Raw genomic sequence first — 15,484 nt, 5'->3', positions numbered from 1 at the left:
GAGCGCTCAAACAGCCGTGCCAGTGGTTCTGGTATGACAATGGCCAATTCCTTTAGCACCCTTGGACGCAGCTCATCTGGGCCTGCTGACTTGAACACATCCAGTCCATCCAAGGGACTCTGCACCAAGTCAGCCTCGACAGTTGGTGGGCTGGTGTTCCTCTGATGCTCATCTAAGAACCTGTCAGGAGATTTATCTTGACCCTGGTTCAGAAACGTAAAGGCAAAAAAGTAATTGAAAAGCTCAGCTCTATCTCCCCTGTCTGTCACTAATTGTTCCTCCTTGTTCAGTAGGGGTCCTAGGCTGCCCTGCGCCTTCCTTTTACTCCTTATATGCCTAAAAAAAGAGTTTTTGTTGTCTTTTGATGGAGTAGTCCATATGTAGCATAATAGTCTCTGGCTCATTACGTCCTGGAGGCTGCCGACACAGCCACGCTGACATGAGTGCCACTGAAATGCAGCCATAGCTGGGTGCTAGACAGGTTCCTTAGGAAATCCCATCCTTATGGTCTTGAGGGGAAGGTGGCTCCCATGGGCTGCTTTCACTTCCATGTGTCTATGTCCCTCTTATACTGCAATGGTGTCCTCTTTGGGCAGGGACCAGCTTTTTACCTTGTGCTTGTCCAGCGCTTGGTCTACAACTGGGGCTCTGTAATACTCCTGCTGTTGTTTTTGCAACGAATGGTTTTATAAAGGAGTTTCACCTTGAGATTTTGTGACTGTTAACTTCCAAGCTCTGAGTGGAAGGCTTGTGTGTGTGTGTGAAGGGCCTGTGTGTATCTTCTTCCCCCCTCCAAACACACCTACCTAATGCAAGCACTTTTTCTCTCTCTCTCTCACTCTCTGCATTTATGCTGTGTTTGCTGGCACCTGCACATTGACTTGATGGAGCCCTCTGCCTTTTTGAAATAGAGGAGATGCTCTGGCTTGAGGCTGGATGTTTGACATTATATTGTCAGCTTTCCCCATGTCATTAGCTCCAATTACCACGAGGTGGCACAAACACAGGGAATCATTTTGTGAATGGTGATAGTCTCTTATGTATAAATGGAGAACCCTCTTCATCAGATACAGGGAAAGTCAGGCTGAGGAGGAAGACATCCTATTAGTGATCGTCATCACCATGAAATCTCTCGAAGGGATCACTCAGGGCACTGGCAAAAAGGGGTTGTTTAAAGGACATGGGGCATGGGTGTGCGTTATAAATGCAATGGTGAGAGACTTGGGCTGGTGTCCAAAGACAGAGTTGGGGGCTCACTCGTAGATGGGACATTGGATTTGTTTTTTACTTGTAACCACATGAGCGCAGAGTAGGCAGGAGAGAGGAAGCAGCCAAGCCTGGGTGAAGGCAGAAGAGAGGATGGCTTCATTCCTAAAGCCAACACCAAGGGAGAAAGGTGTGCTTGGACTCTGCATAGTGGCCAGTGGGTGGCAAAGTGTCCTGCTTGCATGTTTAGGTGGCAAAAGGACAACACCGGGCTGTCAGGAAAGTCCAGGGCAGGAGGAAGCTGCCAGTGTTTAGCAGGTTTCTTGCACCTTGTGTTTAAGGGAATGGGATGTGGCACATCCTATTTTTTAAAACGTGAATCATCCAGGTTATTCATTTTGTGTTTTTGCAGACATTTTCTGGGAGTTCAACTGCTTCCTCCCTTTGCATCATCCCCTCAGAGATCTCTGGCAGCCTGAGCTGGTTTTCCTGAGCGGTGGTGGAAGATGCCTCCCCACGTCACACAGCGGAGGGGCTGCATGATGAATGGAAGCACTGGACAGGCAGAAAACACACTAGCAGCGAGACACCAATGCACTGCAACATCGTGCTCTTGTATTTGGTTTTTATTGCCTTGCTTACACATGGAGCCGGAGCCCAACAGAAGGGAGGGAGCAAAAGCATCTATTCAGAGTATGGCTCAAAGGACATAAGGACTCGAACTGTACAGAGCAGGGCTGCAAGCAAATGGTGAAAGACAAGCAGAGTGCTAGGAAATCTGGACTGGCCAGAGAAGCTGGGTAAATAGACAGTGGCCTTGAGTTAAGCTGGACTATTTGGGTGCCTATTGCCTTTTTTTCTTTTCCTCAGTGACATGGGGTCTGATTTTGGCCCTTACTGCTTTGGTAGCCACTGATAGGGAAATGTTGGTGGTTTCTGGCACTGGTAAATGTATGGACGGTAGGCTGTCAGAGCTTCTTCTCTTGGGTCTTGCTGAGCACCGCGGTCCTGCTGAAGTGCTGGAGAGAACGGGGTGCCACCACGACTCACATCCCCCTCGGGGACCCTGGGTGTCTGGGTCTCCCAGGTCAGGTCTTGCTCCGTTGGCTGGGCTTCCTGGGGCTGGTGGTGCAGGGTGTGCTCTGAAGCCTCAGGCTCCTCTGACTGATGGCGGTTCTGGTCTTGTTCATCTGGCTGGGACTCCTGGGACTCCTGCTCTGGGGCCTGCAACTCGTGGGCTTCATTGTGGGTTGATTCCCTCCCTGTGGTGGAGTTCAGGTCCTGTTCTGGAGCCTCTGTCTCCAGGCCCTGATGGTGGTCCAGGTCTGTCTCCGAGGTGCTGGGCTGCAGGGTAGGAAGGCGGTCTAGGTCTGTCTCCAAGGTGTTGGGCTGCAGGGTAGGATGGCGGTCCAGGTCTGTCTCCAAGGTGTTGGGCTGCAGGGTAGGATGGTGGTCCAGGTCCCTCTCCGAGGCACTTGAGTGAGAGTGGTCCAGGTCCCTCTCTGAGACGCTGGGCTGCAGGACAGGATGGCGGTTTGGGGCTTGCTCTGGGGCACCAGACTCCAGAGCCTCATGCTTCACATCTTGCTGTGGGACTTGAGGGTCCTGGCCCTCACGATTTGGGTCTTGCTCTTGGGCTCGATGGTGGCTCGGGTCCTGCTCTGGTTCTTGGCCCTGGCGGCGAATTGAGTCATGCTCTGGGGTCTTGGCTGCCTGGGCCTCATGGTTTCCATCTCCCTGAGATACTTCTGGGTCCTGGGTCCCTGAGACTTCTGGGTCCTGGGTGTGACGGCGGCTCAGGTCCCCTTCTGCGGTGCGGGTCTCCGGAGCCTGCGGGCGAGTGGGATCCTGCTCTGGTGCATCTGGTTGTTTTTGGCCCTGCTCCTGATCTGCTCTCTGTGCCTGGTCCCTACTTGCGTCTCCCTGGGCTGCTGAGCCTTGACCGTCTCCCGATGGCTGGCACGGGCTTAACTTCTTGTGACAAGCCTTGGCCACTTGGAATACCAGGACGAGAAACTCATCAAAGTCGATTCTGTCCTCCCTTTCCACGTCCAGACGCTGCAGCACCTGGTCGATGGTCTGGAGGTCATGGGGTTTCTGCAAGGAAACAAAACCCAGATCCCCATCCATTAATGCATTAACCCTTCCTGTGCCCTCCTGTTTGAAACAACAGACCAGCTCTGGAGCAGCTGTAGGAAACCCATGGACCACTAAAATCCCACTTGAATCCTGAATCTGTTTTGTTCCATGACTGCATCATTCATTATCACAGAGAGAAACCCCCCATATGGTGTCGCACCCCAGCCCTGCAGTCAGCATCAGTGGAATATGGCACACATACTAAGGGTGAGAGCCAAGAGGATGAGCCCCTGATGAAGAGGAAGGGTATTAGTCCGGCACATGGAAATCAGGGTTTTTTTGAAACAAATAGATATATTTGGTCCCTTGTCTCTGCATTATGTTATGCCTTCAGGCGCTCGAGAAATTCATGTTAGAACAAGGAGGCAATTGTTACTTATTACAGAGCTCCAGAGGCATACAAGGAAATTAACAATTAATGAGGATCGCTGGTGGTGCTCTTGGAGCTACTCTGGGGATTATAGATGGTGGTTAGGTAATTGCTGGGCTTCAAAAAGACCCTTGCTTGGATGCAGAAGCAAGAGCAATTATTTGGTTAAAGACTTGGCGTGCACACAGCGCTGAAAAGTCTTTCTAGAAAATCCCTTCATGCATATTTCTCTTATTTTCTTTAGGCTGATATAAACGGTGTTCCCTTGATTCTGGTACCTAAGCATCCTGTCATGTCATAGCCTAAGCTTCAGCATTCGCAATGTCAAACTACAGACATCGGACAGCGATTCAGACTGCTTGAAGAGCCCTGCGTGCCTCCCAGCATGTCGATGGGCATGCCAGGGTTTGTGTTACATGAATGGCAATGCATCCTGTGGCTTTCAGACAAAGGAAGACCCCAGCCATTTTGCTCTGACTCATAAGGAAAGCAGTTGTAAATAAGGGTTTTAAGCTGCAACTGGCACTTAGGAGCTGCTACTCGCAGCCTTGACCTCAGGAGCTAAAATCTTGCCATGACCTGTGATGCAAACAGAAGGGAGGGAAAACCACGTGTCAGTGATCATATGCCATCCTGCTATGTTTCAGGGATGTATTTGGTAGCTGTGTTGGTCTAAGACAAGAAGAAATGCAAAAATCTGGAAAACCTTGGTTCAGAGATGATACCTGAAATTGCAAAAAAAAAAAAAAAAAAAAATCTTTTTCTGCAGAAAAAGATCTTTTTTTTCTAATTTCTCAGTTAGTCTAATAAAAGTTATCATCTCTGAACCAAGCTTTTCCAGATTTTTGCATTGCCTTCCTGCTTTAGCACTAGTCAGGAACAAGTCCTTGAGGCTGTATTCAGACTGACCCTATTGATTTCAGTGAGGCTGGACTGGAAGTGAATTTGGCTGTCGTGCGCAGTCTCTCAAACAATCAAACATGAATACTCAACAGACTGCCACTGCTAGAGCAGGTGCCTTGGGAGTGCTCACCACTAGCACATCAGCAAACTCCTGCTGGATGAGTTGCCTCAGCTCCCCCTTGCTCAGTGTGATGCAGCCTCCATCCTCCTTTGCATATGCATTGAAAGCACTGACGATGCCTTCAATATTGCCCTGCAGCTGGGTCATCTCCTTGCAAGTGCCACTGAATCTGGAAGAAAAAAAAGCAGACATTGCCAGTTGGTTTTGTTTTCACAGGGATGTCATTCTCGCTGTTACAGTGATATGCAAGGCAGAGCTGTTCCACCGGGGAGCCAGATGGACAAATGGACCAACAGAGTGGGTGGATGAAGAGACAGAGTGGATCCAGAAATGGATGGATGGATTAATGAGACAAAAAAGAGAGAAAGAAGCAGAGAGATAAAGGAATTGGAGAATCTTACATAGGAAGATAAATACCTGGACATTTGTGTGGAGATCTAGTTATCTGGATGGATGCCTATATGAACAGTAGGAGAGATGAGCAGCTAAATGGAGAGAGAGATGGATTAACAGAGGGGCAGACCCATAATACCTGTTCCCCTTTATCATTTTGCTTGTTGGTTAAATAAATGCTGGACAAAGTTCTGCTTTATAAATGTGACGACGCTGGACAGAGGTCCATAACCCAGCCTGCCGGAGGCACAGAATCTTATCGTTTTGATCCTTAATATGTAATACAGAAAAAAATAGGAAAGAACAGTAGGAATTATTCGATAAGAGATCAGCACCAAGAGATCCAGGAGTGTATCCCTGACCGGGAGCATTCTGGCCGTTCCACTAGCAAAGAAGTTCAATAGCTGTTAATATAATGAGACTCTTTATCTCCAGGCTTACCTGGTCCAGGTATGGGAAGGAGTGAGGTGCAGTGCAGCAGTGTGGAGTGGGTCAGAAGGCTGAGGGCTTATATAGGGTTGTTAATCATACCTTCCATCTCCCAAAGGAGACACCCTCTCCGTTCAGCGGCCTGATTCATAGGTGGCCAGCCCAGCTACACCATCTCCTCCACATCCTTATTTACCCCTTGTGCACTTACTTCTAGTGTACTGATTTGCTACAAAAGCTACCACAGGGTATGTGCAAAGCAAGCCCAACCCTGAGGGCATTGCAAAGACATTTTACATTAAAAAAAAAAGAGGCTATTTTTAATTTTAGGATTTTTCTTTTAAGTGTGGCCTACAAATGCTTCTGAAATGTTGTTAAGCAAAACATGTTTTGCAAGGATGAACTTCTGGAAGGGATCTGCTTCATACTGCTTGGATGCATCACAGAAGCAGGGGCAGACACATCTGATGTAAAGGAATTTTTTTAAAAGGAAACTGAGATGTTAAAATGAATTTAATGATTTTTTTTTATGACAGGGTTTGACGTAACCATTTTTTTTCCATGCTGCTATTGTGCTTGCCATCTCCCAGGGCCACATTTTAAAGCATTTCTTAGAAACTGTGTGAGAGAGAGACCGCATTATGGAGGGCAAGTACTGTTGCTATGATTGCTTCTCTGCATGTCAGTGCAGTGGGAAGTAATACTTTTCTGTGCATGTCTGCGTGTTAGGGGTAGCACTGTTAGGACTATTTCTCTGAATGTAGTTGTACGTTGACCATATTTAAATATCATAATAACTGATATTGCAGAAGTGAGGGGGAATGCGCAAAGAAACACGTTTATGGGAGAGAGATGTATCATCTAGCCTTTCTCAGGTAGATGGCATTTGCTTAAGGCAATATTTTTAATGTACCATAAAATAAAACTCACAGGGCCCTGTTACTCCAAGAGGAGTTATTGCCTTACATAGCAATAAGCGTGGTCTAGTGGATCGCACCCTGGCGTAAGAGCCCTAAAACCTGGGTACTGTCCCCAGCTCTGCTATATGATTGTGGATAATTCATTTCTCTTTCCAGCCCTTGTCTAGCTTGACTGCAGTCTCCTGAGAGCATGTTTTGCTCTGTGTTCTTATAGCACCAAGTACAATGGGGTTATGATTGCAATCAGCATTGCTGTAGTATGAATAATAACCATCACACCTATGGAGATGCAAAAGAGGGGTCTCTGGGCTGAATTTGGCCAGTAGCACAGAGAAGCATTGCTCTTTGGGGTTCATTCCTGGTGAAAGGGAGGGGTTTGCTTCATTATACTCTAGGATAGACTATTGAAGAATGCTTCTTTTTTTTCCTTTCTGAGGAAACCCATTCAGATTGTCCTATGTCACCTCCTTGCAAACTTCTTGAGATGGGTCACACAGACTAAAAATACTTCTTCTGTCTGCATACAATTGCTCTTCAGTATAACAGTCTTGAAAAAACCTAATGCTTCCAATGACCATTTGCAGAGATATCAGTAATGTCAGGGAAGGGCATAATTAACACCTAGTGGAGAACTGGACTAATTTATGTGTGCTCAGAAGAGTCTCATTTGACCAGCTCCTTCCAACTGCACAACATCCCAGTTTGACACCTCCTTCACCTTGGGAATAGGTTGATTTGTTGCTGCAATTAATTCTGGTCCCTTAGCACTAGAGGTGGATGGAAGCACATTTCACCCAGGCAGGAACTCCAGCTGGATTCTCTCTCACTTCAGGCATTTTTATAACGCATGTCAGAGGGGTTGGGTTGATAAAGCCAGAGAAGAAGGCCTCATATTGCTCTCGGCCTTGTGTTCCCTGGCCAATCTGCTGCTCTGCTTTCTGGTCCATGTGCTAATTGTGAATGTGCTGCTTGCTCCCTCCTGATTTGTCATGTGCCACACACTGAAGCTGCCTGTGTCACTTGTGACACATGCTGCATGTTGTCCCCCCACCCCCTGCTCTAGTGCCAGTTCATGCTTTGTTAGCCCAAGTAGCAAAGGGTTGACTTTTAGGGCAAAAGGGAGCAGTGTTCATACCTTTGCAAGACTGCAAGTGGCTGAAATGAGTAATACCGTAGGAACCACGATGTTCCAGCCAGCTGTGGGGTTGTTATAACACAGCCTATTTCTATAGCATCCTAAGCGTGCCCCAGGGAAGCAGCACAGGTTACACTGCTCAGAACTGGGGCTAGGACTGTCTCGTAGCATCACCAAATTGTAGGAAGCGAGGGTGAGAAGGGGTCTCCGGAGCTCATCTAGTCCAACCTCCTGCTCGCAGGTGGAGCGGCCCCAACTACATCATCCCAGCTAGGACTTTGTCTAGCTGGGTCTTAGAAACCTCCAATGATGGAGACTCCACCACCTCTCTGCAGCCTGCTTCAGTGCTTTCCTACTGGCCTCATGAGAGTTTTTTCTAACATTCAACCTCAACTTCCTTGGCTGCAGCTTGATCCCATTGCTCCTTGTTCTGTCATCTGCCCTCACTGAGAACAGTCCAGCTCCATCCTCTTTGCAACCATCTTGCAGGGAGTTGAAGGCTGCTATTAAATTCCCCCTCAGTCTTCTCTTCTGCAGACTAAATAATAAGCCCAGTTCCCCCAGCCTCCCCCCATAAATATTGTGCCCCAGCCTTGAACCATTTTCATTGTTCTCCACTGGACAAGGCAACACGTAGCACAAGGCAAAACCTTTCCACTGGGCCTGCTCCTGCCTGGCTGTGGATGACAGCAGCTTCATCAAAATAGTCATTTGTCTGCAAGAGCATGGCCTAAGTGCACATGGACTTGGTTGCGTCAAGAAGCTATAAATTCAATGGATGCCTAAAATTACTTCTGAATACCTTGGGTCTGGCCATGTTACAAGCCCTGTTTCTGGACCTCAGGGTTGCTGGCTGTCATTCAGGCCTCTGGCTATATAGACTTATAATAGGAACCTTTTCCACTATTGCCACCACGTGGCCACGAGGGATATAACAGCAGCCAAGCATGGTTCTAACAAGGTCTCCGCTCGGATTGAAACATAACGCCGTGCTTCACACACAGACACTAAGCTCATCCCCTCCACAGATCCCCCACGGCTTCCCAAACACATGAATGCAATGATCTTCCTTTCACCCAGGGGGAAACTGAGGCACGTACCAGTGAATTGACCATTTGAGCTCAGATCTGCCTGGGTCAAAAACCCAAGTTCCATCTTCAACCCAGCAGCTGAAGCAAGTCCCCTATAGCCACCACAGGCACAGAGAAGACTGGGGCAATGCATTCCCCATTGCTGTGCTTTATCTCCGTGGGGGAAGAGGTGTGGGTAATTCACTCTGCCTGTCCACTGGGCCTGCTCCTCTCTGGCTGTGGATGACAACAGCGTTATCAAAATACTCATTTGTCTGCAAGAGCCTGGCCTAAGAGCACATGAACGTGGTTGCATCCAGAAGCTATAAATGCAATGCAAGTGAAAAACATGCTATTAGGCATTTAGAACAAGCTTTTAAAAGGAGGATCCTAACGTTATGTTTCCACATTTGAAAATCTTTGCTTTAACTGATAAGTAGAGAGTTTTATTTCCTGCCCCCCCGCAGCATGTCAGAAACACTTACTATTTTTTAAAATCCATATAATCTGAGAGGGGCAGAACTAAAGCACATTTAACTTTAGAACGTATAGCTGGAAAAGGCATAGGGAGCAAAATACCTCTATAGTTGCATGATAGTCATATAGAGAGTTAATGACTTCCATGCCCTGGTTTTAGATCACTGCAGGTGTGTCTCTTAATAAGGCAATGAATGAGCAGGAGGAGACTATAAATTGGGTGTAAACAGAGGGCATCAGGTGATGCCTGAGAGCAGAGGGGTGGTAGGAGAGCTGAGCTCTAGAGCAAATGCTCTGGGAGAGATCTTGGGAGAAGGTTTCTTCTGCTGTTTGTGAAATGGTTTCTGGTAGCAGACAGACTTCCTCACTGAGCTCAGGGCCGCCTTTCTCAGGTGCTCCAGAGATTGCAGAAGACACTCTGTGTTCTATCGCTCAAATAACTTCATGTCAAGTTTGTTACAGCAAGGGCTCTCTCAAGCTACATTTTTAATAGCCAAACTTGCTAGAAAGCAGGGGTGAAAGATGCTACGATGCTAATACTGTCCCTCTATTCCTCCAACCACAGCAAGGAAATGCTCATACTTAGAAACAGCTCATGGGTCTGAGTGACTCTTCAAAGCCACCTGAGTTTTTATACTGAGTTTTAGAGTGGGCTTGACCTTAACCCTAGATAAGTGAGCTCTCTGCAGGTATTGCATGCTCCAGGGAGGAAGGGGGGTTATATTTTTTCTTGATGATACAAGTATACTGATACACACTGCTTTTAGTCTGTAACATTCAAAATATTTAGCTGCCAAGCTTGTTATTATGCTAAAAGGAGCGTGGAGCACAACTGGGGCTGTGTTGAGAGGGTAAGCAGCTTTATGATGATATTCTTTCTAGACACAGCCTTTGCCCAGATTCTGGGTTGATTAGCACATAGAAAAGATGATTTTTTTTATTGAGAGACCAGATTTTTATTGAGTAGGCTCTTTTGTGTATATATACTTTACCGAGATAAATACTGCATGCACAGCAGAAATTGCAGAGAATATCAGCTATAGGCAAAGGGAAAAGAAACGCCTCCTGTGCTTCAGCTGCCAGCTGGAATAAGATGAGGAGTCTATGAAGTGGAAAGGTTATTCCAAATGGCAAAACTGCAAGGAGAAACCGAAGAGTTGTGTGAACGTTGTGCTAGGAGAGACAGGGAATCCACAAAGTTGGCTTGAGCAAGCACATGGGGGAACTTTAAACTGGATCCTGATGAGTGGAGAAGTCAGTGTAGTTGTCTGGGGCTGGGGAGATGAGGACATCTCTTCTGAGATGCAGGAGAGAGATTTTTCCTGAGGTTGGACTTCATGTTCACAGACAAGGCGAAATCCAATGTGAGATCCCCACCTTCCCATCACAGTTCAGTAATGGCTACTTAAGTTACTTTCCCCTTTTTTTTTTTCAATGATTTGTTTCATGATGGAAGCCAGAGCTCCAGCCATGAATCAGACCTAGGTGCTGTAAAAATAATTCAGTTCCCCACACATTATCTTTAGCCAATGACAGTTCTCTGCTGCTAGAGGCATTTGATGACTTCTCTTGCCAAAGGATCCCCAAGGAGGGTGGCATGCATGTAAGCAGCATGAACTACAGGGTGCAATTCCTGTAGGCAAATCTGTTCCCTTTTCACCCAGAAAGAGCCAGGCGAAATGTTCTGACAGTGCCCCTGGTTCTGCGGTGCCTTTCCTGCCATGCGGTTTTTAAGAAGGAAAGATAATCTGAAGATTGTTTCTGTTCTTGGTCCTGGCACTCACTTTGAGATATAACATGGAAAAAAATATTTCCCATTGCAACACACCCCTAACATGCTGCTGGGGCAGTCTTGCCTGGTGATTGCAAAGCTCCTTGAAATCTTCCAGACAGGCAGGATCTAGAAAGCTAGTATCCCTGCCCCTCAGTTAAGAATATAGGGCAGAAGGGCTGGGTGTTCTTTTTTAATATGGGTGTTATTTATTTGTATACAGGATTTTTTGGGTAAATGTGATACCTTTTATTAGACCAACTAAATAGTTGGAAAACTAGTTTTTTGCAAGCTTTTGGGAACAAACTCTTGTTTATTTGTATGGAATATAGAAACCAAGTGCGAGAAAAGCTAAAAGCCTCCTATAAACATTGGCACCAAGGGATAAGGCTGGAGTGACCACTTTAGACTTGATATCTGTTGCAAGGCATCATCAGTAGCCTGGTGCAGGTCTGCAGTGCAGCCATTAAAATGATAATAGACATTCCCCCATGGTGTGTGCTACAGTTTGGGTTTCTCCACACTCACACTTGGTCTTTAATTACATTACATTTATGGAGCAGGTAGTTACATTTACCTTGTCCAGAATGACCCCTGTTCAACATTCAGTATGGGGGGAGAAACATTGCTCAGCTCTGCCTTGGTGAAACGAAGGCAGGAGGTTTAGATGTGGGGTATAGGATCATAGAAAATGAGGATTGGAAGGGACCTCAGGGGGTCACATCTAATCCAACCCCCTGCTCGAAGCAGGACCAGCCCCAACTACATCATCCCAGCCAAGGCTTTGTCTAGACAGGTCTTCAAAACCTCCAAGGATGGAGATTGCACCTCTCTGGGTAACCTATTCCAGTGCTTCACCACCCTCCTAGCGAGAGTTTTTTTTCCTAGTATCCGACCTAAACTTCCCTGGCTTCAACTTGAGCCCCTTGCTCCTTGCTCTGTCATCTGCCTCCACTGAGAACAGCCCAGCTCCATCCTCTTTGGAGTCCCCCTTCAGGTAGTTAACAGCTGCTATTCAGTCCTCCCAGCAATAAGAAATGTGTTAGTGATGTCAATGGTGATCCATTGCTGGATCCAGTTTTCCTTGACGTTAATATTTTCATCGTTGAGCTCTTTTGCCACATATGGGCGCACATTCAGCACCCATCAGCACCCAACACCATCAGCATTGTGTTTCTTTTTCTAATGGCAGCTCTGCAAATGAATAGTCTGGGATATCTGAGAATTCAAGTAGGTGACACGTGTCTTCACTGAATTGCAAATATTTACTTGACAGTGATGGGGATGAAAGTTGTTAGCCATGGCCCTGACATACGAGAATCTGTTGCAGTTGATTGTTTTCTCGGGAATCACCAGCGATCCATCTTTAAGGATGAGTCTGATGGGAAAGTGACCTGGCTATCTCAGCTTGGACCATACATCAGGGCAGTAGACAAGGGAATCTCTTGGCAACACAAGCTCTGCTAAGCAGGGACCTTAGTAAGACTAAAAACAATCATTTAATGACTCAATGCAGCCACATTTCAGCACAGAGCTTAGGCTAATTTAGGTCTGGATGCCAGAAGAAAAAGGCTGGACTGGAGAGAGATGGCTTGAAAAAAGAAAGGTTGCTGATAGAAAAAGCCCCTTTCTTTTTCAAAGGGTCTTGTCTTCTTGCCTATGCCACCTCCTTTGCATTTGCATCAGCGATCCTCACGGGGTGTAGGTACAGAGGGCAGGAGAGGTCCAGAGTCCTGTGATTCTGTCTGCACGTGATACTGTGCCGATCCCTGCCACTGGGTTATTTTAGTCCATTGAAACCCTCATTATTGCTGATTCACTGAAGACTGTAAGACAATAGTACGTCAACTCTAATAAGCCAACTTACATTGTTTTGCTCACGTATTAATGAATAGATGTAATAAGCATACTTCTCCTTAGGCCAAGATACAGAAACCTATTTAAGGCACTCTTGTGCTCCCATCACTATTCTCCCAGGTGGTTAATAGCATGTGAATAATGCAGTGCTTGATGTTAGGGATGTGAGTAACCGCTCAATGAATAATACAAATTCTTTTGCAGCATGTGTTTGATGCTTATTTTAAGAACTTGAGTTATGTAGGATTTAAATAGATTATCTTATTTTGCAAGAATGATGTCATCTTTCATACAACGCTAGGGCACGGATGGTTTTTAATTCCTTTGTCTCCACTTTCTCCCATTCCCCTGGCCAAAGCAGACTTTTTTTCCTGTGGTTCATTTATCTGGCTGAGAATTAATGCCCCCACCCACAGAGATCCTCTCAGAATAAAGTACTTTCTGCTGATGGTGGAGGGGGGCTGATCATTAATTCATCTGCTGATTTTTCTCTGCCTCTAGATCTGGAAGGAGTCAGGCATTGGAGCTTTATGGGACTCTCCAAAGTTATGGGAGACAGTGACATACGCAACAACTATTAAACCTCCTGGTTCAGAGATTAAGCTGGTTTCTAGACCAGGATGGGACTTTTATGTAAGGGCAAAATGACCTGCCTCTTCTACTGTCAGCTTCTGATGCCTTTCTCTAAAGCACCTGGTCCTTGGCACCGTCAGGGCTGTGAGCCAGGTGGATGGCAGGGCTATTTCAAAGAGTGTAAAATATACTTGTGAGTGAAAGTATGCGATAAGTGACTAAAAAGAAAAAGCAGTTAACTCACCTCTATTTAGTTGCATCCAGTTTAGGGGACTTGTCAAAGACTTGACACATCATTCCCCTTTAGGAAATCATATATAACAGTCTATAAGAGATGCTTTCCTTGCTTTCTTCCCCTTCCTTGTCACTTCCCTATTTCAAACCTCGCTGGAAAATGTCTCCGGGCTTCCGGGTATGCACATGTCCTATGCACACTTCTACCAGCAGAGGCCAGTGCACACCACACACCACTAATACAGATTCTCCAACAATTGGATTAATAAATTGGCATGCAGTTCGAGCTGGTGCATGGCCCTAAGAAAAGAGCTCTGCCATTTAGGCTTTGCCTGAAGAGATGCAATTTTGGTATCCCCACACATTTTTCAGCCTGGAAGACAAGTACTTGGCTAAAATGCTGCTGATCAGCTTCAACTGGGTAACATTTTGCGGATCAGGCTAGTCTACAGGACTAGAATTATTTTGAGCTTTTGGAGCACGTGCCAACATATGATGGGGGTCCAGCTGCTGCGATTCATTTTTTCTCACTTCCTCTGATCAGCTATGTCTGTTGTTGTACACGTTGGTTGTTTTGAAGCATGTGAAGCGCTTTTGTGTTCCTTGGATGAAAAGACCTGAAAAAGAGCATAGAGGAATGATTGTGATCCATAATCAAGCCGTCACGATTTGGGTACACATAGCTGGCTTTGCTAGAGAAGTCTGCTTTCTGCTAACTCTACCATCAGCATTAAATCCTTATGTAGGACTTTAAGGACATAAGACTGGAAAGTATCACTGTGTTCAGGCCCTTGCTCTCTCAGGCAGCCATAATCCCATCCACCAAATCATCTTCTGGAAGGCGAGTGCCTTCACTCAGAATAATATCGCTGCTGTTATTTTTACAGCATCTCTCAAACACGTTAAAGTAAGTTGCAGGCCGATGAAAGGATGCAGCTGATATAGTTAGGGATGGTGTAGGTGATATAGTTGATGGTATAGTTGATATAGTTGGGGATGATATAGTTGGGGATGGTCCTGCTTTGAGCAGGGGTTGGACTAGATGACCTCCTAAAGTCCCATCCAAGTCTAATTTTCTATAATTTCCCAACCCTAATTTTCTATGATTCAATGATTAAAGATGTAGTCTGTACCCTAGCATTTCTGATCTCATTTGGTTAAACAATATCATCCAATCTAAGCCCCCTCTACCAAGAAAGGAAGTCAAGGAGCCATGAGATCTACTAGAGACCCACTTGACTTGGAAAGTGCTTAGATATGCCACTGGTGTGTATAATAGAAACTTGTGTGATATGCTAGGGACTGGCAGGGACCTCACAAAAGCATCGGGTCCAGCCCCCCCTGCACTTGGGCAGATGACCCCAGCAAGGTGCATGTCAAGTCATTTTTTAAAGATCTCCAGAGTAGGTGATTGTTTGAGATGAGTAGCTCAAGGGAAAGCTACAAGGAGGATAAGGCATGTGCATGGAGGTGTAAGACAGGTACATGGTGTTAACTCACTTTTGTCATGGGTTCTTCTAGATTGCTCCATTAAAAGGCTTGAGTGATGGTTGTTGTTTTAATGGTGATCATTTGCCACAAGCAGTGAGTCATGAGGAGTCATGGATGTGAGTCATGAGGAGGGATTTGAGTGAGAAGGTGGACGTTGCTGCAGGCACCAGAACTGAGAGGAAGTTCCATTCATTCAAGGAAGCATCGGGACAGAGGCTTAGGGATGGTTTGGGCAACAAACATGGTGTCATCAGGGCAAAAGGGTGGAACTGGGACAAAGACTGACATGTCCAGAAACTAGGCCAATGCCTATGGAAATCAAGGGGCATCTTTTTATACATTTTTAGCAAGCTTTCAGAAAGCCCATGTGTGTAATATGCACATAAGGCAGAGGA

At 46.2% G+C, this 15,484-nt stretch overlaps 1 protein-coding gene across 2 annotated transcripts; it reads right to left on the bottom strand.

Annotated features, from left to right (window-relative positions):
• Nucleotides 1-1,817: 1,817 nt before the first annotated feature.
• LOC102561482 (cornulin) lies at nucleotides 1,818-13,627 on the bottom strand. 2 transcript variants are annotated; one of them, XM_019478290.2, is made up of 3 exons: nucleotides 13,609-13,627; nucleotides 4,749-4,908; nucleotides 1,818-3,303 (listed from the first exon to the last, which is right to left on the bottom strand). In XM_019478290.2, the coding sequence occupies exons 2-3, from the start codon at nucleotides 4,884-4,886 to the stop codon at nucleotides 2,101-2,103; spliced, it is 1,341 nt and encodes a 446-aa protein (XP_019333835.1). In that variant the 5' UTR covers nucleotides 4,887-4,908; nucleotides 13,609-13,627; the 3' UTR covers nucleotides 1,818-2,100. The 2 variants fall into 2 exon arrangements, with proteins under 2 accessions (XP_019333835.1, XP_059574177.1); XM_059718194.1 differs by lacking the exon at nucleotides 13,609-13,627 and adding an exon at nucleotides 5,574-5,609.
• Nucleotides 13,628-15,484: the final 1,857 nt, after the last annotated feature.

This window comes from Alligator mississippiensis, chromosome 15 (genome assembly GCF_030867095.1).
Source record: "Alligator mississippiensis isolate rAllMis1 chromosome 15, rAllMis1, whole genome shotgun sequence".
In the NCBI taxonomy this organism is placed as follows: Eukaryota; Metazoa; Chordata; order Crocodylia; family Alligatoridae; genus Alligator; species Alligator mississippiensis.
The sequence above is the reverse complement of the archived record's forward strand: the minus strand, read 5'-3'. Positions and strand labels throughout refer to the sequence as shown.